Source organism: Vespa crabro, chromosome 2, assembly GCF_910589235.1.
Source record: "Vespa crabro chromosome 2, iyVesCrab1.2, whole genome shotgun sequence".
NCBI classification, from domain to species: domain Eukaryota; kingdom Metazoa; phylum Arthropoda; class Insecta; order Hymenoptera; family Vespidae; genus Vespa; species Vespa crabro.
The window spans coordinates 10614352-10639095 of record NC_060956.1 but is presented as its reverse complement, the minus strand read 5'-3'; the positions used below and the strand labels follow the sequence as shown (position 1 = coordinate 10639095).

The 24744-nt window shown below is 28.9% G+C and overlaps 3 protein-coding genes across 5 annotated transcripts; all 3 read right to left on the bottom strand.

Annotated features, from left to right (window-relative positions):
* Window positions 1-3166: 3166 nt before the first annotated feature.
* Window positions 3167-4661, bottom strand: LOC124433057 (torsin-1A-like). Its single transcript, XM_046982587.1, has 3 exons — window positions 4260-4661; window positions 3896-4161; window positions 3167-3806 (listed from the first exon to the last, which is right to left on the bottom strand). The coding sequence occupies exons 1-3, from the start codon at window positions 4441-4443 to the stop codon at window positions 3243-3245; spliced, it is 1014 nt and encodes a 337-aa protein (XP_046838543.1). The 5' UTR covers window positions 4444-4661; the 3' UTR covers window positions 3167-3242.
* Window positions 4662-5207: 546 nt separating this feature from the next.
* On the bottom strand, window positions 5208-9132 carry LOC124433096 (protein yellow-like). The gene is made up of 6 exons (XM_046982680.1): window positions 8985-9132; window positions 7172-7435; window positions 6863-7062; window positions 6565-6772; window positions 5966-6301; window positions 5208-5558 (listed from the first exon to the last, which is right to left on the bottom strand). Exons 2-6 carry the CDS (start codon window positions 7428-7430, stop codon window positions 5374-5376), a joined length of 1188 nt encoding a protein of 395 aa, XP_046838636.1. The 5' UTR covers window positions 7431-7435; window positions 8985-9132; the 3' UTR covers window positions 5208-5373.
* A 533-nt stretch (window positions 9133-9665) lies between these two features.
* LOC124433236 (organic cation transporter protein-like) lies at window positions 9666-24061 on the bottom strand. 3 transcript variants are annotated; one of them, XM_046983005.1, is made up of 10 exons: window positions 23557-24061; window positions 17910-18014; window positions 12024-12352; window positions 11856-11959; window positions 11615-11769; window positions 11213-11523; window positions 10800-11112; window positions 10404-10585; window positions 10176-10308; window positions 9666-10087 (listed from the first exon to the last, which is right to left on the bottom strand). In XM_046983005.1, the coding sequence occupies exons 2-10, from the start codon at window positions 17935-17937 to the stop codon at window positions 10053-10055; spliced, it is 1590 nt and encodes a 529-aa protein (XP_046838961.1). In that variant the 5' UTR covers window positions 17938-18014; window positions 23557-24061; the 3' UTR covers window positions 9666-10052. The 3 variants fall into 3 exon arrangements, with proteins under 3 accessions (XP_046838961.1, XP_046838960.1, XP_046838962.1); XM_046983004.1 differs by having other exon boundaries at window positions 10172-10308; window positions 23557-24059; XM_046983006.1 differs by lacking the exon at window positions 23557-24061 and adding an exon at window positions 17517-17783 and having other exon boundaries at window positions 10172-10308.
* Window positions 24062-24744: the final 683 nt, after the last annotated feature.

Genomic DNA, 24744 nt, shown 5'->3' with positions numbered 1-24744 from the left:
GTACGGGTAGTTGCCGGTGCTCGTTGATTATTTATTCAAAGGGTATTACGGGTTCCACTAATTATAATTTATATCATGGCAGTAACAACATCACATCGACCGTACCAGAACATCATAGAAGATGGCAAGTGGTATTCCAACGTTAAGTAAACTTTGAAAACAATACTAAATGAATCTAAAGAAATGAAAGAAAAAAAATAATGGAATATAATAAAATTAACGATGATCTAAGGTTAATCGAGATAAATATTAAAGGTATAAGAATAATATCTTTAGCGTTCGAATATTCGGCATAGTTTTGAACGATTTTAAAATTGGTTCCGGTCATATAGAAAGGTGATTTCGATCGTGGCACACGAAAGTAGACACGGAGGATGTGACAGGCACGAGAGCCAGAAGCATGTACGGCCAATCAGCGGTTTTTCCTAGACTGCCTGTCATTCAGTCAGCCAAGTGGAAGGACAGGAACGGCTTGTGGTTCGGCTTCGGCATTATTCATTATGCAGCTCACAACACGCCGTCACCTGCCACCGCAGTCCTGCATAGACACAGCCGCTGTGCTAGCATTGACCGCATACGTGTACTGTACGTGTGGTCTGTCTCCATTTTCTGTGTGTCTCTGTGACACCAGGAAGATAATGGAACGTGTCTTTTTAAGCCTATGTTAAAGAGAATCACGACCGAGAAAGAGAAATAAAGAGATAATAGAATCCATTTCAATGTTTTCCAATCGCTTTCTATTTATGGCACAACGATGAAACATTTCTTAAGCCAATACCTGAAGCGAGTCATTTATTATCAATAATCATCGAGAGCAACGATATCGTCTTACTCACAATGCACTCTTACGAGAGAAGTAAAATTCTTTCGATATAAGACGTAAATAAGAATTATAATAAAGTATTATATATTGTAAAGATAATAGTGTTTCTTTTATAATCAAAAAATTATTATTTTTTTTTTTATAAGAACGATACTATGTATGTTATGATGTATGTTATGTACTGTGTTATGTTATGTTTTCAATTTATTTCTATCGACGATTGATTTTATCGAAAAATATCTTGATTCGGTCCAATACCGTCACAAGGATACGGATAGGATTCCGATTGGTGAATGGGACGGTGATAATAGGGATGAACATGACTCGTATCCAAAAAGCATCTTCTTCATTGACTAACAGGCTAGTAGCAATATGTTTATACTAGATTGATAATGAATTCATGGTGCTCGCTATACCACTGGGTGAGCTATTTGTGAACAGGTTGCAGCGAGCATTACGGATCGGATCGCACAGATGCTCTTTTGTCGGCAGATGAGTGAGAGCCCTTGGGATAACGCCGGATGATATCGGATCTGTCGGGGTCGAAGTAAGAATCGGAGGGAGGAAAATCGGCTGAACCCGAGATCATATACATATGTACATGTATACATACGTACGTATAAACTCTGTTTATGTGAATGTATATATACACGTATATGTGAGAGCACGTTACGCAGCCGGGTGATCCCACGGGTCCCAACGGAGTACCATCCGTGGGGCTTAATGACAATTCTGACTATTCTATACCGCTCAAACGCTCGTTTGAGCTTGTTTCTATATATTATTATGATGGTTTATGTTTAAGCAGCCCTATCATACTAATTCGTACGTTTTCCGAAGAAACATAGTCTCTCTCTCTCTTTCTTTCAGTCTTCGAATCTTCAACTCCTATATTTTTCTTACAATTTTGTAAAAAATTTTATTGTTTTGTAGAAATATGGAAATTTTTTATTATTTCTTCATCCTGTATAATGTATGTCAAACATTTTACAAACACTCGGAAAATATTATCGGTTTTTAAAGGTAGTTTCGTAAGATCGAAATATTTTAAGGTAAATTAAACGTTTCACTATAATCTACAATATTTATCCGTTATGTGGAGCCACTGCACGATCTCATGCGATTGATTAAAAAATAATGAAAATATTTTGGAACATTGTTTTAGAAAAAATCTTAAATATCAAAGACCTCTCAACAAAAAAATGAAATTTTATAATTTATATTAAAGAATAAATATAATGTATGCGTATCGATTAATTCGGACATCTAATATATCATAAAACATTGTTACATGCGTATTTTTTAATAATATTAGCGAGCTAAGGTAATTCAGTTTTATTTAAAGACAGAAAGATTGATATATTTTGTTACCTTAAAATAACGTTTTTTATCGGTGAATGTTAAATTCTATATTTTCTAAATGTACTGTCGGTATAAGTCATACTAATGATAAAGAAGTTTGCGATATCGAGAAAAACGAGTTTTGAAAAACGTTTATCGTAGACAACCCACTATGTAGAAAGAAACCTGAAACATCAAGTAACAAATGTGATATGTTTATTTAACTATTTTCGGTATACAGTAGATACAATCAGACTATGCTTCCAGTAGGTATGACTGTGGTCTCTAGAAGAATCGAAGAAAGAATGAATGATTTCTGTTGTGTCCCGAGGTCTTTGTTGTTTCCTTTGTTTTTGGGGTCTTTGTTGTTTTTTTACTTTGTTGGTTAGTTTCCTGCATGTGTGTCGGTGGCGCCGAGGCCTGTTAGTTATGTATCTTGCCGAAGGAGACGTAACAGTCGCGATGATGTCATCACAAAAAGATGATTAGTGAGACATCTAGCAACATAATACTAAAGCAATATCGAAGAAATGTAATTTCTATTATTCTTACATCTATTAATTATGAAGGAATTAAAAATGCTTTTTTTTTGATTCACATTCTTGATAAAACTTGACCAATCATAAAAAGGATATAAAAGATTTTTACGTACAAATTGAATTGATATACCTATCTTGAGGATTAATTTTTAAAAGAATAATTGTTGAGAACTCTAGAGATATATATAATACTAAAGCAGTACTGAAGAAATGTAGTTTCAATTGTTCTTTCGTTTAATTATAATAGAAATAAAACTTAGTTCTTGCGATTAGTTTTTGATAAAGCTTGAGTAAATACCTACATATCAGCTCACTTGTATCAATTTAATCTTTATTATCATATTTCTTATGTTCTAAATAGTTAAACAATTTTAAAGAACTTCAATTTTTTTTTATTGCTTATGCTCTAAAGTAAACCAATATAATGTATGTATACACAATTTAAAATTAATATAGTCAAATCTTTCAATTATAATATTTATTTAATTATAAAGAATTATTTTGAATACAAATGTTGGAATAAATATAATAAATAGTAATTATTTTGTATTACGAGAATACACAATAGTAGCTACTTTTTGTTCTATTCTTTTACAACCAGATTTCGAATATAAATTATGAGGTGGTGGATCAAATGTCATATGCGATAAAGCTTCCTCTATTAATTCTGAAGTTGGGTTGATTTTTCTTTTTAAGAATGCTTGTTTTGCACAATTTTTAACATGTTCTTCTTCTAGTGGAAGAAAAGGTATATAATGATCAATAACGCTAGTTTCTATAGTATCACTAAGATGAAATCCTCCTTTCTCATTGAATGCTCCGATAGATATTAAGCTTTCAAAATCTTGAAGCTTAGTATCGTCTCTGCTTACACCATTTTCCCAAAGAGTTAATAACCTTTGTACAATTTGTCTACTACCGGTATTAGATAAAAATATAAAAATTGCCTTATTCGTACTCCCTTTTGTTGACCATGTATTATAATCCAAAAAAGGTACAAGAGCATTTAATATTCCTTCAGGCATTTTATCTATTTCGTCAAAGACAAATAATGATTGTGGACAATCTTGTAATGCTCTTTTGATCGCTATCTGCAGTTGCAACTATATTTTACAAATTAGTATTATAATTTAATATCTTTTATTTCTTTAATAACTAATCACACAAGAATATCAATATTAATTTTATTTACCTTATATTTTTCAACTTCATGTTTTAATGGAAAATCAGTTCTACCATTAAAAAAATGAAAGTATCTACTTTCTAAACCTTTTTTGTATAAGGCTTCTGCAATGAATTTTGCTACATAATTTTTACCAGTTCCTGGTGGGCCATGAAAACTGAACGTTAATGCTTTTCCTTGATCTTGTTGATTGAAATAACCATTTAATGCGTTTATTATTGTTTTATAAGCAATATGCTGTCCATACAATTTGTTTTGCATAAGCTTTTGAAGTTCTAAGAAAAATATGAGTACAGGAAGGTTTAAATAAAAAACTTTTCTTAATGTTTCCTTTATAACTTGTAAAAATAAATAATATGCAGACCATACTTACTTTGAAAATTAAAATAGACATATTCATCATTGCAGCATTCATTATAACGACAATGCATATAATTATAGTAAAAAGCTCCCAAGCCGCTGCTAATACCACTAACAATTGCCACCGTTGATAATATTTCACATGATGTTATAGTAAACCAATATGTTAACAGAGTAATATATAGTATTATATTCATATTAAATGAATTAATTTGTACTATAAAATATAATCTGTACTATAAAATTGTTATTTTAACAGTTTTTAAAAAAACGATTGTTCGTTTTAAAGATTTACTTATATTTAATGATCAAATATATTTACTGTAAAAAATTTTTAGTAAACGTTATATAGTAATATTAACAGAAGACAAGATTAATAGATACAAAAAGTGGTTGAAAATTTACATTACTGTAAGAAGAATGTGTTCAGAACGAAACGCTCACATGATGGCGCTAGTAGATCGCACAGTCGGTACATATGTATGTACATTTTGTTTTATCGACTATGCTTTATCGAATTTTAATTAATAAGAACTCTTCAGTATATTATGAATAATTATAATTGAATTAAATAATTTTAATCAATAAGTAATTATAATGACAAAAAAGAGTATTATTATATAATATATAGTAAGTATAATTAATGAAAATAGTATTCAATGATAAAAAATCTTAAATTCAGAATTCTCATTTTTTACAATATGATTCTATATTGACTATATTATACAAATATATATGGATACACATGATTATAAATAATTATACAGTATTTTATTCATAATACATTTATTAGATGATATCATGAAACGTCAATATTTATAATCGTACATATTATTCATAAAAATAGATCATTCATACATAAAAATGTCATAGATCAGATGAAATATGCAAATGTTTGAATTCACTGAACATTTTCAAAATAATATTTCATTAATGTATGGATGTACATTATTAATAATTATGGAAAGACAATATACAGCCAAAGATAAATTTATTTTTCTTTCATATTAAAGTTCTGCTACTTAAAAACTTATATATAATGAAATATTTTATATATGTAGTATAATAATTGAAATAAATAAAAAATAGAGATTTATGTCAATTTAGATTGCATCATATCAATAAGCCTAACAATGTTTGGCCAATGAATCCAAAGAAGCTACTGTAATGAAATAATTATTTTCTTTCCTACTTAAATCAGAGTGTTCAAATTTGGGTAGATTATTAGAGAGCACGTACAATTTTCTCGAATCATAATCGATGGCTAGATCATTGGGATAAATCATTGTCTCGTTGTTTTGGTCTACCAGAACTGAAAGGAAAAATAATTATCTATTATTACGTGAGCAGTAATAAATAGCTCTCATTTAAATGTAGAAACAATATTTTATTGTATATCGTTGATATATTCCAAGACTTCTAAGAAAAATCTTACGTAACAAAGAATTAAAACAGTGTATGTAAATCTATATATATATATATGGATCTCAGTTTTCTATATTATGAAACATTGTAATTTTCTTCATGTGAACAAAGCACTGACGTCTCCAATCAATTTATTCGTACGATTATCATTTATTGATCATTAATTGTATAGTCATTAATTCCATTAGTCATAAATCCTATAATTTATCTATTTTTATATCAGTGATAATAATTATCATTAATAATTATAATTATAATGTAATATTATAATATATACGATTAGAGTATACTTACCAAACGTTTCCGGAGTCAATTTCACATTGGTGTCCCAACAGCCTATTCCATTCTTTTGTATTTGCGTGAAATAAGCGATTTCAGTTTCCTGATCAATGACCGACGAAGGTCCTTGACTTTTTGGTCCTTTGTCTCCAGCAACGTGGAACGCATGGTAATTATTTGATAAGATTAACGTGTCATCTTGCAAAACCTCAGTAGACACGTAGAATTCTGTTATTCCAGACATAGCGTGAAAGTAAAGAGTCCTGTATCCATCATCTTGATACGGAGTCAAGGCAAGCCCAAAAATACCATCAGTCCATTGAAAATTATAACCGCTAATATTGTAATCACCTGCGAAAAAATATGAAAATATTTCTTGTTTCTTTCTTTACGTTTTTTTTTCTACGATTTTATATTGGATTTGATTTTTTTTAATCGTCTATAATCCAATTTTTGTGATGTTTAAAAAAGAATTGTATAATGTGAAAAATTTATAGTATATTATAATGTGAGAAATGTTACTTGTATAATAAAATAAGACAAAAAATATAGATGTACGAATGTTGGATTTAAAAATTACATATTATAGAGCGTTAAATAATACAATTCTTCACCTTGTAACGGATCGAAGTAAAAGTAATTGTGTTCGATTCTCCAAGAATTATTCTTGGCCCAGCTGTAAACTATCAAACCATAGGCTGAAAAATCTGAAAGATAAGCGTAAGCATCCTGACAAGCATCAGGTTTTACATCTATGACGAGGTCAGCTATAAAGGAATTGTGTTTTTGATCGGAATCCTTTAAAGTGTACTTCCGGATAATCTATTTTGAAAATAATATTACATAGTAGTAATAGATACATTTCTTATAATCTGTATTTCGTTATTATAGTATATAGTATAGATTACAAACCTTATCTGTTTTTAGATCGATCACTATGATTCTAACAGGTTGCAAGATTGTAGTGTTGCCATAAATATCGCTTATTCCTGTATCAACAGCCCAAAGACGATTACATTCATCAACTCTAACACGAAAAATGTTTACTATACTATCTGGTAAATGTATATCGTTAGTTTCAAAATCAGGATACGGATTTAAACTTGGTGATTCTATAAATAATGAATTATTTTTTATATTATTATACAACTTCTTCGTATTTTTTTTCTTTTTTCTTATTATATGATTTTATTTATATTTTCTTCTTATTTCACAATTTACCATTAGTGTCGTTCATCCATACGTAATTTAAATTAGCCACCACACCGTTCCTCCACCTAGGAACAGTAATTATCATTCTATCTTGCGAAATTGCCAGACCCAGAGGCAAATTATTTTTTTCTATGTAATTTCCTGATTCGACGTATGTTTTTCGAATGGTTTCATTTGGAAAATTAAAATCCAATTGTTTCCAAGCATAGAGCTTGTTAAAGGTTTCGCCATTAGCAATTGCTAGTAATGATAACAATAAAATATACATTTTACCTGGAATCAGAAAAAGAACAATAATTAAAAAAAATTAAATTCGCATAGTTCATCTTTAAAACATTTTTACTCGATGAATTAACTTTGAATTCGTCGTTACAGAATAAATTATAAAATATAATTTATAATGAATAAAATAATTTCGTTAAAAACTATGTTAATTCTCTTATAAGTTATGATCTCTTATAAAGTAGGTAACATTAATTTAGTGTACATCAAACCGTTCAGTATACCGAATGTGAAAGTAACTTCCTTATTATACATCTGATTTGAAAGGTATACTACACTTTCTCTCTTTTAAAAATGTTAACAACATTGATTTCTGTGACGTCATATTTCATTGATTCGTAATATGCGATGTTTAAACATAAAAAAACAAAAAATAAAAGTACTTGCAAACAAAATTGTTGTTTACATTTCCGTAAGAAGTATTTCATGATATCGAGATTTAAATTCTGATAATTCACGTTGCTTTTACCATCACATGAATAATTAATTATGTAAGTTCGTGGAACGTAATAGAAACTTTAGTATATACTAAAGATTTACTATATAGAAGCTCAACACTGTTGAGAGCCATATAGGAATGTCCACATGTTTAGAAGACTCAAAAATAGAAGAAGGTTATATTTGATTTGAAAGAAATTTGAAGTATTATTTTTCCTAATGTTTCTATTAGAAATATTATACTCCAATTATTAGAATAATTATTACTTTTATAATTTTTAATTTAATAATTATTACTTTTATAATTTTTAAACAGTTTAAACGGTTCTAATAATTATATTTTCTTTTTGTTCGTTTTTTAAAAACCACGATATATTATAATATTCATTTTAACATTAAGGCATGTAATTCAATGTTCTTTTTCTAATCTTTTATTTTAGCTAGAAAAAAAATTGTGAAAATAAGAAAATTTATAAAAAAAATTTTATATATATTTTAAAGAAAGAAAAAAGATTTATATGACATTCTTGAATAAATTATTTGAAAAATTAATTATTAAACCAAGAGCTGGAAAGAAACTGATAAATCTTATAAGGTCGTAGTTTAGCCACGTGTGTTGTATATATAGATATTTTCATGAACAAATGTCATGAAATATTCCATCTTTTTTTATAACTTTTCACAATAGAGAATTTCAAAATAATACAGTTATTTAAAAAATTCAATATCTTTTGGTTTTCATGTGACAATTTGTAAAAATATTAAATAATTAAGAATAAAAATAAATTCTGTGCTACGAAATAAAAGTTCAAAGAAACTTGTGGATACTTCATTAACTTTTTTTATTCTTTTTTCAATTTCTTCAATATTAATAAAGAATAAATGAATAATTTCGGAATTAACATTTATTAATTACTCTATCTGCTTAATTGAATTACCAAACGAAAATTATTTATGAATTTCGTATATGAAATACTATCTTACGTGAATGATATATAACAGAAATATGAATTAATAAAAAATTTTTCTTAAACGCCGAAATCGGTTTATACATTTTCACGATCCATAAATTATTATAAACCGCTAGACGGGTTATACTCACCGTTTGGCAGCGAAGAACTGGTCTTTCAGAGAATGGTACAAGGTAGAATGGTCGTATAGTACGACGAGTAGTCCTATATAAGCAGGAGACATAGTGTAGTATATGTTGATATATGTGTTTACTACGAAAACGTGTATAAGTTGCGAACGACCCAATCAATGCGTCACTTCGAAAAGCATGTAATTAAGATAATAATGAATTAAGCAATTAAATTATTTATACAATTTTCTATACTTATCGGTATATTTGTTAATAATCTAAAAAATATTTTTATCCTTTTCTATGAACAACATAAAGTAGAAAAAAAAGAAAAGGATTATTAGATTATGAAAATATTATAAGAGCGTGTAAAATTATTCACGATTATTAATTTAAAGCCGGAAGTGTATTTAGTATCGTATTTGATACATTACTTTCATTTCACATTAACATGTTCGATAAATGGTCGCACCTATGTCACGCGAAGAGTGCTGACGTCTCATGCGTATGTAGTGTAAATAACGTGCTATTATTTCGTTTAAATATATTATTAAAAATTATAAAAGAATTTCATAATTAAAATATTATATAGTAGAGTATGTTCGTTTTAAAAATATCAATAATCGAATTGAATTGTTTCGAGGAATTAAGGAAATAAGGAAAGAAAAAGGAATGGATATAAAGACAAAATACAAACGAAAATTATTATATAAAAAAAGAATTTCTATTTACATGTTCTCGTACAAATAGTACAAAACATTGTCCTTTCAAATTGTTACTTGGCAGTAATATTTTATACGAATTATAAATTATCACGCGCGTAATAGTATCGCGATGTTTAAGTCGAGTGTATTTAGATTTTAAACAATTCTTTTTTCGAAGATTAAACGAGGCGAAATGAAGAGTGCTTTAGTTAACGACCTTAAATTCGTATATATACGTAATTTAATAAATAAGGACATGGAATGACCATAGTATTCGTAATATCTATATATTTATTTGTACGATAATGAATTTCTCAATTAAAATTTCTCGAATGTTCTTATACGATAGATTTCTCCTCTTCACGATGTTCAATTTCTACGTCCTTTAGATTCTTTTTCTTCTTCGATATTTTAGGCTTTCTGTAAATAAAATGACGTTTATTTAAGTTAATTATTTTTTATTTATAATAAAAAATATTCACTGCCTGAGCCTATTTTGCTTACTTGCCAAAATCTTCTCCATCTTGAAGCGTTTCCGGAAGTGTACATCCTGCTGTTTCTGGTAATAATAGGCAAAGCATAGCTCCCATGATCGGTAAACTTCCAAAAATAATTGGTGGGAACCATTCTGCCATGTGATTCTTAAAAAAGTAAATAATATTGTTATTTATTATTTATATAAATTATATACATCCATAGACATACAATCAAATAAATTTATTTTGTTTCGATATACCAAAGATACTACAAAAGGTGCCACAATAGAACCTATCCTTGCACACATACTGCTAGTGCCTACGCCCATGTTCCTAACGACCGTAGGGAATAATTCGCCGGAGAAAAGATAAACCGAGGTAAAAGCTACCGACATGCCGACAATGCCAAAACAAACGAGGATTAGCCTCAGCCATGCGAGATCTACAAAAATGATGGTAATTAGTTAGGTAAATTAATTTTTGTCGAAAGATAAGATATTCTATCTTAATTGATGTATTTAAATGTCAAGTTTTGCAAGAAATAATCAATTTAAATTGTAAATATGAGATTATTATTTAAAATCACAAATTTTTAATTTTTAAAAAGATAATAAAAAATTAAAATGGAACATCCTGTATATTTTATGAATTTTTACCGTGCGGTACAATGATGAGAGCGAGAGATGAAAAACCAGCGATCACATTGCTACTGATCAAAGTGACTTTTCTCCCTAGCTTGTTCATCGCCCACCAAGCTACAAAATTTCCCGGAACCTGTATTGCTCCAGAAATCGCAAAATTGATGAAAATATCACCGCCTACTTGACCGATGTACTGTGACATTCCAAAGAGACCCATTCCACAGACGATCCAGTTAAAGAAGATCGACAAAGACTTTACTCTCATGTTTGGTGTGCGGAATAAGTCTAAGAAAGATGCATTGTGATCTTGGGCCGTCCGTTTGGAATTCTAACAGAATAAGTAAATCAGTTGATTGTTCGAGATCATTCAAGAAAATATCACTAAGTAGTATAGTGATTTAAAATTTGGTTGGATTAATTAAATTTACCTGATGAAGACAATGTCTTCTAACTGTATCTGGAATATCTTTATTTCCCGTCTTATTGATAATAGCTACTTTCTCTAAAATTTCACAAGCAGCCTTTTGTCTACCAACGGCAAGTAACCATCTTGGCGATTCAGGTACGATCCACCAATAACTTAAAAGAATAATAGAAGGTATTGTAATGGCTATTTGAAGGTGCTGCCAATGGCGAAACAGATAGGCGATTCCAGCCAAAGACATTTGTCCTAAACTGAAAGGAATTTGATAAAGCACAGTAATAGCTGCTCGCCATTGTGTACCGACTATCTCCATACCTAGAAAAATGATAAAGTTTTCAATATCGTTTAATAAAAATCAAGATAAGAAAAAGATAGTAAAAAAGAACAAAATTTTTAAATAACTTACATATGACGTAACTAGTGACCATGGTTCCACCTGTAGCCATAGCACTGAGTAATTTCAGTATTAACAATGCTGGAAACCATGGAACTATGGCACAACCGATACCTGAAGCTAGTTGTAAAAGGACAGAGCCCATCAAAGGCAATTTTCTGCCATATCTACGAAAAAGGATAGTAATCATGGTGTAATCATTAATTTGATTATTTGAATTACAAATTTCAATTTTATAAATCTTTTTGTATACCTATCAGCTAGACTTCCAAAAATGACGTTCCCGAGTAATACACCGAACATCAAGATCGATTGTTGAATATTAGCATAATGGGATCTACTGCATACTAAATTCCACTGAAACAATAGTAAATGATACAAAATGTTCAAGAAAGACAATGTAAGACAATTTTCAAAGTACCTGGGATATTATAGTCTCTGGAAATGTACTTCTGTCGTATTCCCATTTCGTACATTCGATATTTGTTCCATTAATGTTGAACGTACATTGATCCGATGATACTGTTTGTAATGGTATCGTGCAGTTGTATTCTTGATAAGGCGCCATGAAGACGATTGCCAATTGATGCCAAGCAACTGGAAATTTAACGAGTGAGATTGCCAAACAAACGAGGATTTGCCATTTTCCAAGATTGCCAATTGCCTGTTGCACCGCGTCAATGTCTTCGCCATATTCCTCGATAGTTTCTGCGTCTTTTCCGTTCGGAACTTGTTTAACGTTCACATCCACTGAAAAGAGAAAAGTAATTTCGTTTCATTTATAATTCGTTATTTAAAGAAGAAAAAAGTGTTTTTAATTAGCAATATTGTAATAAGTGTGTTTGTGTGTATGTGTGTGTGTATTTGATATTTTAATATTAATTATTTATCTTCTTATTTATTTTGTTATAAAATAAGTTATAATAAAGCTTCCATTATTCGAACACACATTATCAAAATATCTTAACATCCAAACGTTCTATTAAACGAACTTCTATTATTCGTACTGTACACTATCTCTAGGCACAACAATGCAAACAGACACCTGTTTTTATTATAGCAATAGAAATAAAATTTAATTCGAAATAGATGTCGAAGCACATTTATATTGAACTCATGTTCACATAGCATATAGCACATAATGACATCGAAAGTGGTAATTATTAGAGCAAAAGCAGAAATATTTAATAAATTAGAAAACGATATTACGATATTACATAGAATATCAGGATGTGGAAAATGCGATAACATTGATGTCAAAGATTGACTCCTATGCGATAAAAACTATAATGACGAGGATATTATTAAGAATATTTTAAATTCTAATAGTGAAATAGTAGAGGTATACACCAACAGTGAAGATAAGCTTTCTTATTTTTAATCATTCGTGATACTAAAAAAAGGATTTCGTTGATTTGAAGATCAGACGGAATGCAATTATATTTAGCTTTGTACATTAAATAATTTATGCAATTTGACAGTTAAAAAAGAATGCAATTCCTAAATTCATAATAAAAACTATTTTTTTTACCATTATATCAATTTTGTGATAAATAAACGTATTACTTTCTTTAAAATATGGAATAATTCATCTAAAAGAAAAGCTTGTGTTTCATTATTCGAAAATTCTCATAAAAGAATGATCTTGTAGCCTTTCTATTGGCTCGGATAATGGAGGTTATATCATATCATCGTCATCATCATCATCATCATCTTCATCATCATTATGTTATATGAGAGATCGTTGACAGAAATAAGTTATAATTCAGAATAAGTAATAATTTACAGAAATAAGTCAATATGGATAAAAATAAGGGAAATTGTTTCAATTTTTGTTTTTTTATATAAAAGAAGGAGAATATATAAATTCTGTGAGATAAACAATAATTATCATATAGCTGTTATGCATTCAAAAATAATGAGACTATGATTTTTCCATCTCATATTAAAGAGATTTGCCGAGTTTAATGCCCTTTTTGATAAGTTTTTTCCTCCTTAGTGGATTGTATAAATGTTGCTTTTTTAAAGTTATTTTTTAGTAACCTTAGTATGACCATTATTGCTTTTTAACAGACAAATTTTCCTCAGTTGTACAATAAATCACTTTGTCAAGAATTATTCCTCTTTCTCTCAAAGACGTGAGAGTAGAATTTAAATAAAAATAGTGCAAGCTAATTGATTACCAAATTTTTTTACTTAGACTGGGCTTGCTTATAGTATTAACGCAATTAACATCGTAAATGATGTTTTTAGGTTAAAAAAATCCCTTAATTCGCAAGAATTTATAATGCGTGCTCGATAAAAACTTTTGTTTGATAACTCCTTTCCAGCAAGGTCTTTTATGTATTTATGACATTGTACTATAGATAAAGAGAACTCGTAAGAGATTTCTGAATACTAAAAATTACGGCTAATTTCGGTGCAAGTCTTTGGAGAATAGCAACTCCACGTATCCAAGTTGGATTATCCTTACCACAGTACGAATCTCAACAATTGCTACGAAAAGTTCATGAAGACGATTTAGGCTGTTACTACGGGACTACTGGGTAAATCTTGTTTCTAGTCATGGGTAGACCTATCGATGAGAACTCCATATCGTGGGTTGGAGCTTGGTAGCTAAGCTGTGACTTTAGCTCGAACACTGGTTCTATATAGCTAGTAAGGATTTAGAAAGATTCTGTTTCTCTCAATAGGCATGTAATACTTGTTTATTTTCATCATATTGGTAATTTAAATGTAAGTCTGAATGCACTGATAAGATTTTCAATCCTGTATTTCAATCCCGCGCCCATGACGGCCATGTAATAAAGTTATTAAGCACATAAAATCTTGAATGGATTAAATTTAATTATAGAAAGTGTTTATCAGGCTTATTGTCAGTATTAGATTTATTGTCATCTTAACCATTTTATGGTTAAGATTCCTAATCTTAACAATAGCTGTGTGTAAATGTAAAGATAGAAAAAACTATTTGCAAATGTATGCTAGGTAAATGTATATTACTTCGATATCGAATGACTTTTTCAATAGAATTTGATAATCTTACGCTCGTTATCATAGTAGGAAAAATAATTTGAGACTCGAGACAAGCGTAGAACTCTTACTTGGATTAAAAATATTATCTTAGTAATTAAATTTAATCCTTGTAATATGGTATGATTAAGGACGCACCTATATATTTTTGAAACGTCAACGATAACGCTACGATCAAGATTAACTTATTTAAAGCCTCACAACATAAAGTACCTGTCAAGTTCTTTATATATTCCTATCATAAAAAAATTTCTTCTTATCACTTTTACATAAAAAATTTCAACCTGTTATGATGATTCTCGAAATGTATTTTATTTTTTCTTTGACCCTGATCAATTTATTTAAGATCATTTGATAGATGAAAAGTATAGTTAATCTATTTATTGTTGTTATCTTGCCATAGTTTCTATCAAAAAAACTTTCGTGTTATCATTTTTATATAAGAAATTTCAATATGTTAGTACACAATGATCGTTCTTAAGAAATACTTTTTTCCTTTGATCTCAATCAATTTATTTGTAAACTTTGGATCGATAAATAATATAATTAACAATGCTATTATTGTATAAGTATAAAGAAAATTATATTATTATATATATATATATATATATTATTATATTATATACATATATTTTAATATATTATTATATATTGTTTTATATATAAACAAAATTTGTTTTTATATTTTAACGTTCGAAAGATATATCACATATATTATAGGATCATTGTTTTTAACATGATCGATCTGATGAAAAAAGATTATTATTATTTCTATATTAGAAATTTCCACATGAGATAATACAACGATCTTTCTTGAAATGTAATTTTTTATCCTGACCATGATCAATTTATTTGAAAATTCTGAATCATTGGCAAATATTAACAATTAACAAATGCTTTGTTATGTAACGTAAATTTTCATCTAGATATTAACGTTCGGAAGATCGATTACATACATATATATACACGCACACATTATTCTCAGCATGAACGATTCAATGAAAAATATAATTATCTTTTATAAAATATAATAACTATAAAATGATCTAAATTAATTTATTTACTATCGAATATTCGCCCTTTAAAATCTCATTTTATTTACTCTTCATCATCTACGTGTGTATGTATACATATGTATAATATAGCAATGTACATACGATGAATGTATTATGGAGCGTGGAAGGAGTGTCATTGACGTCAGAAAACGTCGTTTTCTTGCGCAACAAGTGGGTGTGCGTACAAGAAAGTCTCAGGATTGGTCGATTTTATAACCACCGAGTGCTTATCATTGACACGACTACTTTTTCGCACATGTTCACGATTTATCATTCGTGAAAGAGTTCGCCGATGTAGTGTTCACCACTAGTCTAACACATAAACTCGCCGGAAGCAGTAATTAACTGGTGATAACTTGTATGAACGAGTAATGTTACTTGACGATAATTATTATTGTTATTACGTTATCTAAAGGCAAAAGATGGTGTTCTCGAAAGTGCAAGAAAAAAACAAATATATGTATATATAAAAATATTTTATGACGAGTAACTATATTGAGTTTTACTTCGAAAAGAAAGACAGAGAGTATTTTTTATTTTTTTCTTGTTGTCTTCACTTCCATTCTTGCTCATATTTTACAAATCTTTTTATTTGCATTTATCTTTATTTGTCTATCGGAATATAAAAGAAGAAAAAGAAGAAGTCATTGGGAAAGGAATAAGGAATTCGAGTTCATTTGATATTCAAAATCTATATAAATCTAGAAATCATGATCCATATAAATCTAGAAAAGATACTTTCCCGGAAGGTTGACTTGATTTTACTCGTTAATCACAGTGTTTCTCATTGTCGAGACCAGACAGATGTCCGACGGCCTCGTAGATCGAATTTGCATTCGCAACGTGTGTCCACGTGACTCAGAACGTAAGGCCGCGTTATTCAAATTACGATAGAAAAGATCTTTTTCGATGCACGTAGTATTGTTTAACAAAGGTACATAATATCTTATAGCTATAGTAAAAGAATACAAAGTAGAAGAATCGTCGTAATCGGTCAAATGTTACGAAACGTTATATTCAATACGTTGCACACTCTCGATGCATTGTTTTTAAATTGTAAAAATTTTCATTTTTTTTTCTTATATATTCTGATACTTTGATTATTTATTATCATTTATCATATATAATTAGTTCTTTTCTGTGAAAAATACTGCAACATTCGTATAAATCATTCAATTAAATTGATCTTTGTCAAAGTACGTTCAAGAATAAAGGAGGCTATCCATAGTCATTACTCATTATCAATGTCATACGTTTCTGTGTTTTCTCTTGTATTGCCTAATATCATCTATCATGAGTGCAACAAATGTTAAGAAAAAGTGTATATTAAACTAATGCAAAAAAAGAAAAAGAAATAGAGGAAAATAACTTCAGGCGTATCTGGGCATTAAAAACAATAGTTTATGCAAAAAACATATTAATAATAAAAAAAAAGAAAGAATGATAATAATGGATTATAATCCGTATGATAACATGTTCCAACGAAATTGCGTCAGAAATTCAAAAGAATCATTGAGAAAAACAAAGAAAAACCTGATTTCCTTCGACGAAAAGATAAACATATTTCCTGACACACATGTATTTCTAAATATCGAGTTTGAGTTTAATGTAAAATTCGAATTTTCCTAGTGATTGTTATCGAAAAAGAAATATGATCATTTAAAATTAATGCAATCCATAGGAAATAGTTTGTAAGAAAAAAGTTCTTCGTCGTAAAAAATATAAGAAAAAAATGAAAAAAAAAAAGATAAAAGAAGATAAAAAGAAAAGCAATGTACGAGGTGCATACGAACTACAATATGCACGTTAACCTCGAAATACTCAACCTTCGCATCCCAAGTGTAACACATATTTCGTTTTCCTTCTTTGGAGACGTAAAAGGTCGATCTACTACATACACACGTACATATATACGTATATACTATGTTGTTTGATACGAGTCTTTCTTGTTACGCATGTCCTCCTCCTCGATTCAAGATCGATTTTCCTGGAATCGATGCGTACTTCACGATCTTTCATCGTAACTTGTCTCGATTAATTGAACTTGGTCGATAATAATCGTTTCTTTCCACCAATTCGACACAAATAGTTACCTATATATATACATATTTTTTCTTTTTTTTCTTTTTACGCCGATGCGTCCAAATGTTATAGATAAGAAAAGAAGAAGAAAAGAAATAGGAACAAAATATTTTTTTGTTCAAGAAAAAAATCCATACCATATCCATTGGTTTGCGTATTCTTCATATCACTGTTTGGTTTTGTTGATATTTCACTTGTTAGCGCGTTAAAATCACGCCCTACTTTTCACGATAATTTGTTATCTGTAACATAAGGAAGAACGAATAGGTTCAATGATTGATGATCTGCAGGTATTTTCAGATAAAAAATAATAAAAACGAAGTAAAAGAAAAATATTTTTAATGTTTAAATGTTTAAAATGTTAAATGTTAAATGTTATATGTTTAAATGTTTAAATGTTTAAATGTTTAAATGTGTTTTAAATGAAATGATGTCTAAAATTTAGAGAGGCATAGTACAAAGTTCTATATTTAATTTTGTTATTTCATTAAGTCTCATTTATTTCTTCTATTTGAATATTGAATTTTTTATTAGAAGCCCTACCTATACTTGCATATTATTTATCTTATTTTTTATCCCATGCGAAACAACAAGTTACATTTTTGTTGTATAAGCAGGACTCACTATATAAATATGTGTATGTATGTGCGAACGAGTTTCTTAAAAGTGATGTGACCGATAATTCTAACGGTGCCTTGCCCAACATCGAAGGAGTGTTATAAAATGAAAAATATTATTTGTCGTAACATCACATTGACCTTTGAATAAATTTTTATCTATATTTGTTTTTCTTTATTTTCTTTGTAATGAAAGAATTAACGCTTACTTCTGTCGAGTCATTTACATTTTCTTTACTGTTGTCTTTATATGTGTTTATATATGTTAATCGACAAGTTGTTTTTTATTTATTGGAAAATAATCGTACTTTCTCAATTTATTTTGCGAGTCAAAGAATTTCTTAATTTTTTTTCTTTTTATTTTTTTTCCCTTTTAATTATATACATAAGCGTTATCGATTTAACGTGGTGAAGGACTTCAGTAATGGCAACGAACGTTTCATTCATTCGAGCTCGAAGTTAACGACCTATTCGAAAGCGTTGGACAGCAGTGAAAAAAGAGACAAAGAAAAAAAAGAGAGAGAGAGCGAAAAAGGGACAAGAAGAAAACAAGTGAAAGAGAGAGAAAGAGAGACGGTTTTACAATTGCAGTTATCTGCAGACACCAACGAATGGCAACACTTAACAATCCCCAACGAAGAAAGGTGTTCCATCCGTTATTACCTACTTCTTGATTACAGTTATCACGCCCGCTGAACGTTAATTACGACTAACAACTAGCGCGGAATCTGTGCAAGATTGGCGTCGAGCTACAATCAAAGCCCCCCTAGTACTCCAGTGAATTTTTGCAGACAACTTTAATGTCCTGCTTTTTCCGAGGTAGGCGCCTCGATCTTACTTACCGTTCACTAAAGAAAATGTTGATATTTTTATGATATAAAAATGTAAAAAGAAAACGATATTATAATAAATATACATTATAAATATATTATAAGATATACATAAGTTGCAAATAATTCTGATAAATTAAAATTTTATACAGAGTAATATATAATTTATTTTAAGATAAAAATAATATATCAGATCTATCGAAAAGTTCTGTCTTCTTTTAGCGCATAAATTATAATATATATAAAATTATTTTCAAATAAAATATAATAAAATTAATTACTAAAAAAAATTTATTTAAAAATTCTGGGATACTCTTTCAATCGATATTACATACATACGTATTAATTGGAAATAAAGAAAAAAGAAGAAATTTCAAAAATATTTTATCTTGAAAATTTCAATCAGATATTATTCTAAACAAGACTTCGTTCAAAGTAGAATCAATTAAGAGAAGACGAACAACTCGTAATTGATCAAGACGTAATTAAACTCGTCAAAACATACGCTTTATTAATTAAATGCGTTGTTATACGACAACTAAATGAAGAGACAAACAGAGAAAGAGAGAGAGAGAGAGAGAGAGAGAGAGAGAGAGAGAGAAAGAGAGAGACAGAGGAAGAACAACAAATAGAAATAGAGAGATAAAGTAATAACGCAATATTTGATTAAAATCTTGTTCGTATAGTTACGTCCTTGCATCTTGACCGACACGAGTTAAAGCGAAGTTTTACATCGACCTGCCTCGTATTTCATTTGACAAATATTACACGCATACATACATATATATATACATATATACAAGATTAGATCAAATGTACTCGTTAATACATTTATCTATGCGAAAAAATATCTTTGCACTCCGACTCGACGTTTAGTGCGATGCGTAAAGTAATTTTGAGCGCGTATCCATTATGCGATTCACATCGATTACCTTCGTGAAGCACGTTTTTCGAGTTTGTCGATGAAATATCTGATAAATGAATGATAAAGCATAAGAATCGAAATGAATATATGTGCTGAGAATATTGTAATACAATGGAAGTATTGTATCGTAACGGTGATAATTGACTGTTTTTTGATTTCTTTCTTTCTTTCTTATATTTTTTCTTTATTTTTTTGGTACTCGACAGTAATATTTTTTATTAGACTAATTTATAAACGAATTATACATTAGATTAAATTAAAATTAGATTTAAAATAAATTTATATATAAGATTTATATATATGTTGATTTATATAATAAGTATACTATATATGATTTATATATAATTAATTTATAAGTGTAATAAGTAACAAAAAAGTGAATTTATTACAATGAAATAATAGTTATTTACGAATCAACTCAATATTTATGCGAAATGGTAAAATAAGAAATTTTGTTTATAAATTATCGTATATATTGGACTAATTCGTAAATAAGTGTTGTTTAATTTTAATAAAATTTTTATTTATAATAGTTAATAATTTATATTATAAAATTTATTTTTCCGTCTGCAATTCCTTCTTGCACAGTGAAGATATTTCTTAGAATTCAATGATAAGGCCGAAATAATGATTAGTTGATTTGTTGTTTAGTAGTGGTGTAAAAGATGAAATTTCTCATCAACAGCTATTTAATAATGCTCATCGATTGATGTTGGTTTTTCGATAAAATGACTTATTCTTCCGAGAAACTTACTCGATAATACACAAATTTCGTAATAACCAAGAAGAATGAAGAAAGATTATTTACAAAGGTATTTGTATATGATGTGTTATAAATTAGTGGATTTGTTATCTAGTGTAAAAGGAAAAACACGATAAAACAGATGTATGTAATTAATATATTAAATTAAAACAAAAATTTTTTAATCGAATGATTAACATACGATTTGATTCAATAACAATCTCATTTTCTTGCAAAACAATCTTTTAATATGCTTGGAAATTACGTGGATTTTTCTATATTAAGATTTGATAATTCATTAATTCTGAAGTTTATCCTGAAAGAATAAGAAATGTAGCTGATCTTGAGAATTAGTCAAGGTTGTTCTGAAGATAGTCCTTGATATACTTGCACGTGTATACCGAGAAGCAACAGATAGTTTTGAAATCTGTAGAGACACTGACGATCTATACGTAGAAACTTGTAATACAAGTTTGAAGCTATCGTTTTCTTTTTATTCATTTCGAAATAAACATATTTTCTTTTCTTTTTAAACATATAGTAATACCATGCTGTGAAAATGTTCTTTTTATTTCATAATTTTTCTTATTTTGTAAAATAGATAGTTATTTTAGGTACAACTTTAATTGATTCAGCGTACGCCATCGGCTTTGTGAGCAAATATAATTTCAACCAATATGCTAAAAGGTATTACAATTGTAGATTTAATAAGAGTGAGAAAAAAAATTGATTTATTCTTTTATTATAAAAGAAGTTAAATTTTTGTGACAAATTAATCCGTTTTCATTAATTAACAGATTAGAAAAGAAACTTTTAAATAAACATAATTATAGAATCACTGAGACGACTTATTTGAGATTGGCAATATGTGCTAAACGAAATTTGGAAAGAGAAAGAGAGAGAAAGAGAGAGAGACAGAGAGAGAGAGAGAGAGAGAGAGAGAGAGAGAGAAAGAGAAGGAGAGAAGGAGATATCATAAATTTTATCAAAAAAAAAAAAACCTATCATAATATGAAATTATAAAAATTTATATATAATGAAATGTTTCGTTCAAGTTTCGCGAGATGTAATGCGCGAATGGTGACAAATAAATTTGGCATTCATTATTCTATCATTCCATTCATCCAAATAGTCACATGCTGAGTTTTTGAATATCGAGGTTGCACGCGACACGGGGAAAAACATTTTGCGAAATTGTTGGTGTTACCGTTTCTATCAATACGCTTGAGTTAAATAATATTATTATTAATTAAGCCTGTAATTATGATAATGGATTAATTTTTTTTATTTATTTATTTAGATTTTTGCGTTTATGTGTAATAAAAAAATATACTTCCACTATGTAAGAATATATTTTCCGAAGTACTTAGTCTTATAATGTAAATCTTTTATGTAAGTATACATTTTTACGAATTAAAAAGTTGTTATGAATTTTTACAAGTATCATGTAAAAACAAAAAATATGTTCCTTGATGCTTCATATGATAGACTATTTTCAAAATTGTTCGAACATCTTAAAATGACTTATAACAAAAAATATTTCACTGTTATTCAAAAAAGAAAATTATAAACAAAATTAATATTACTTGTATTTTGTAATTATAATAATGTTAACTTAATTTAGAATGATACTAGAGATTTTTTTATCTTCTTCAATAAAAGTATTTCCTTTTTTTTAATGTTTTAAGAATGCAAAAATATTCATGGATAATTGGTGAAATGTATGATAACAGATCTATTATATTCTCATGTTTTTTCTGTCTAAGTGATCGGAAAAACCAGGTAAGTACAAGCACTTTTCTAAAAAAACTAAGTATACTGAAAAGTAAGTAACTCAGTCAACTATAAAAATAAATAAAAACTGATGTTTATTGACTGACTCTACAATTATTAAATAGTACATTAAAAAATGTTTTTTTTTCTAAGTTCTTTTAAATTATTAAAATAATTATAATATGAAATAAATAATGAAATAATTTTTTTCAATTTTTTAATTTAGTCCATTGTCATACTGAAAAAATTTATCTAATAAATAATTTGATGAGATAATTACGTTACATCGTCAACAGTTATATTATTTAATAAAAGCAACAGATCTATTCAGATAATTTTATATCGGAAAAGCCACGATCTAAATAAGATGAATGGTAAATTCTGGAAAAGAAATTCGAAGAAAACGATTGGTTCAATTACACTTTTTGGAACGCGCTGACTCACTCGACGATTATATTCATTCTTCGAGTGTATACGGTTGCTCCAGTCGTGCAACCTATCGTACAGCCAATTAGAAAAGTAGTAACGACTGTTTTTTCTGTAATACATCGGTCAACTTTATGCCTCTACTTTGCATGTATCTATGATCGAAGTGAATGATACTACGCATGTTCGATCGATCAATCGTTAAGAAAATCTAATGTTTTCTTTCTTTTATTTTATCAGAGAAGTTAATATATTAAGAAATTTATTTTTTAGTAGATTTAATCATGTGCCCGTTTCAAAATATTTATTATCAGCTTAACGTAAGCTTGAAACGTAATTGTGTACGTAATTTGGGTGAATAAAAAAAGTTGTTATGATGTATATGATTTTAATCACGTGTTTTTTTTTTAAATTTCCAGTGGCATCAATAATATTGAAAAACAGATAAAATATTATACGATATTACATCACCTGATTTATTGCTTGAAGACCAACGTTGATCACAAATATTTTTTATTTTCGATAGGTTTTTTCCTCTTCTGTTTTCAGACCGAAGATCACTATAAATGTCAACGAAGGACACTCGATTGATTCTTATAGAAAATGATTAACCGATTCTGATTCAACCGAAGTTGCGAATCAAAATACTAATGTATCTTTTGATCGATTTTCTTTTTTACGAAGAAGAAAGTTTACATGCTATACGTTCAAGTTCTTAAATTCATCGCACGTTAAACTTTGAATAAACGTGAACAAAGAAGATATAAACACGACGCTGCACGAAGAGAGTTTGGTGAACGATAAAGCGTCTAAATGCGGACGAAAGTCACCTTGCTCGGAAAAAGCAAGAAGAGAAAGTGTTCAGGTTCGCGACAGTGTATCAGCCAGTACAGTTATTGTCTTCGATAAAATTTCTTTCATTCAAACAAAAAAGTAAAGAAAAAAAAAACAATAAAAACAAAATAAATACAAGAATATAAAAATAAATTCAATCGAAAAATAAAGAAGAACAACAACAAAAAAATAGAAAAAATGGATAAAATAAAGAAGATAAGAAAAAACAAAGAAGAACAAGAAAAAGAAATTGACTTGAATACTTAGTATTTGTTAAAAAAGAAAAATAATGCGATTAAGCGAACGAATAAGTTGATGCGTTAACTCGCGTTGCTAGCTCGTGCGAAACTGACGAACGAGAAGGCTTTTCAACGACGATTCTTCGTGAGTTTTGCGCTGCTTTTGCTTATACTAATGCGCGTTCACCATCCGCGGTCGTCGGAGAGTATTGAGAGGTGGAGATAGAGAAGGTGGTGGTGGTGGTGATGTGGTGGTGGTTGCTGGATGCTTGTGAAAGGCGAAGAGGACGGAGGGAAGAATCGAAGCTGTACGAAGGCGCCTCGACGGAGAACGCGACGAGGCGTCGCCACCAGTGGAGTCCATCTTGGCGTCGCGACATCCGAGGAAACGGGATCTCTTTATATGAGTTATTTATGTGTCTATATATATGTGTATGTGTATGTGTATGTGTATGTGTATGTGTATGTGTACCCTTACCAACTACGTATGTATACATGAATATCGTCTAATGATCTCCAAGAAAATCTTTAGTTGTTCCTTCCACCTTTTATGGATTTTATTTTATTTCTTTTTTATTGCTACTTG

Bases quoted from the DNA above. Each gene is read 5' to 3' on its own strand.
- LOC124433057 (XM_046982587.1), bottom strand. From the start codon at position 4,443: ATGAATATAATACTATATATTACTCTGTTAACATATTGGTTTACTATA. The intron at 4,162-4,259 runs GTAAGTATGGTC...TATTTTTCTTAG, and splicing joins TGTCTATTTTAATTTTCAAA to AACTTCAAAAGCTTATGCAA. The intron at 3,807-3,895 runs GTAAATAAAATT...TGTAAAATATAG, and splicing joins ATGAAGTTGAAAAATATAAG to TTGCAACTGCAGATAGCGAT.
- LOC124433096 (XM_046982680.1), bottom strand. From the start codon at position 7,430: ATGTATATTTTATTGTTATCATTACTAGCAATTGCTAATGGCGAAACC. The intron at 7,063-7,171 runs GTAAATTGTGAA...CATTATTTATAG, and splicing joins ATGGATGAACGACACTAATG to AATCACCAAGTTTAAATCCG. The intron at 6,773-6,862 runs GTTTGTAATCTA...TTTTCAAAATAG, and splicing joins TCGATCTAAAAACAGATAAG to ATTATCCGGAAGTACACTTT.
- LOC124433236 (XM_046983004.1), bottom strand. From the start codon at position 17,937: ATGAAGAATACGCAAACCAATGGATATG. The intron at 11,524-11,614 runs GTAAGTTATTTA...TCATTTTTCTAG, and splicing joins GGTCACTAGTTACGTCATAT to GTATGGAGATAGTCGGTACA. The intron at 11,113-11,212 runs GTAAATTTAATT...TTATTCTGTTAG, and splicing joins GAAGACATTGTCTTCATCAG to AATTCCAAACGGACGGCCCA.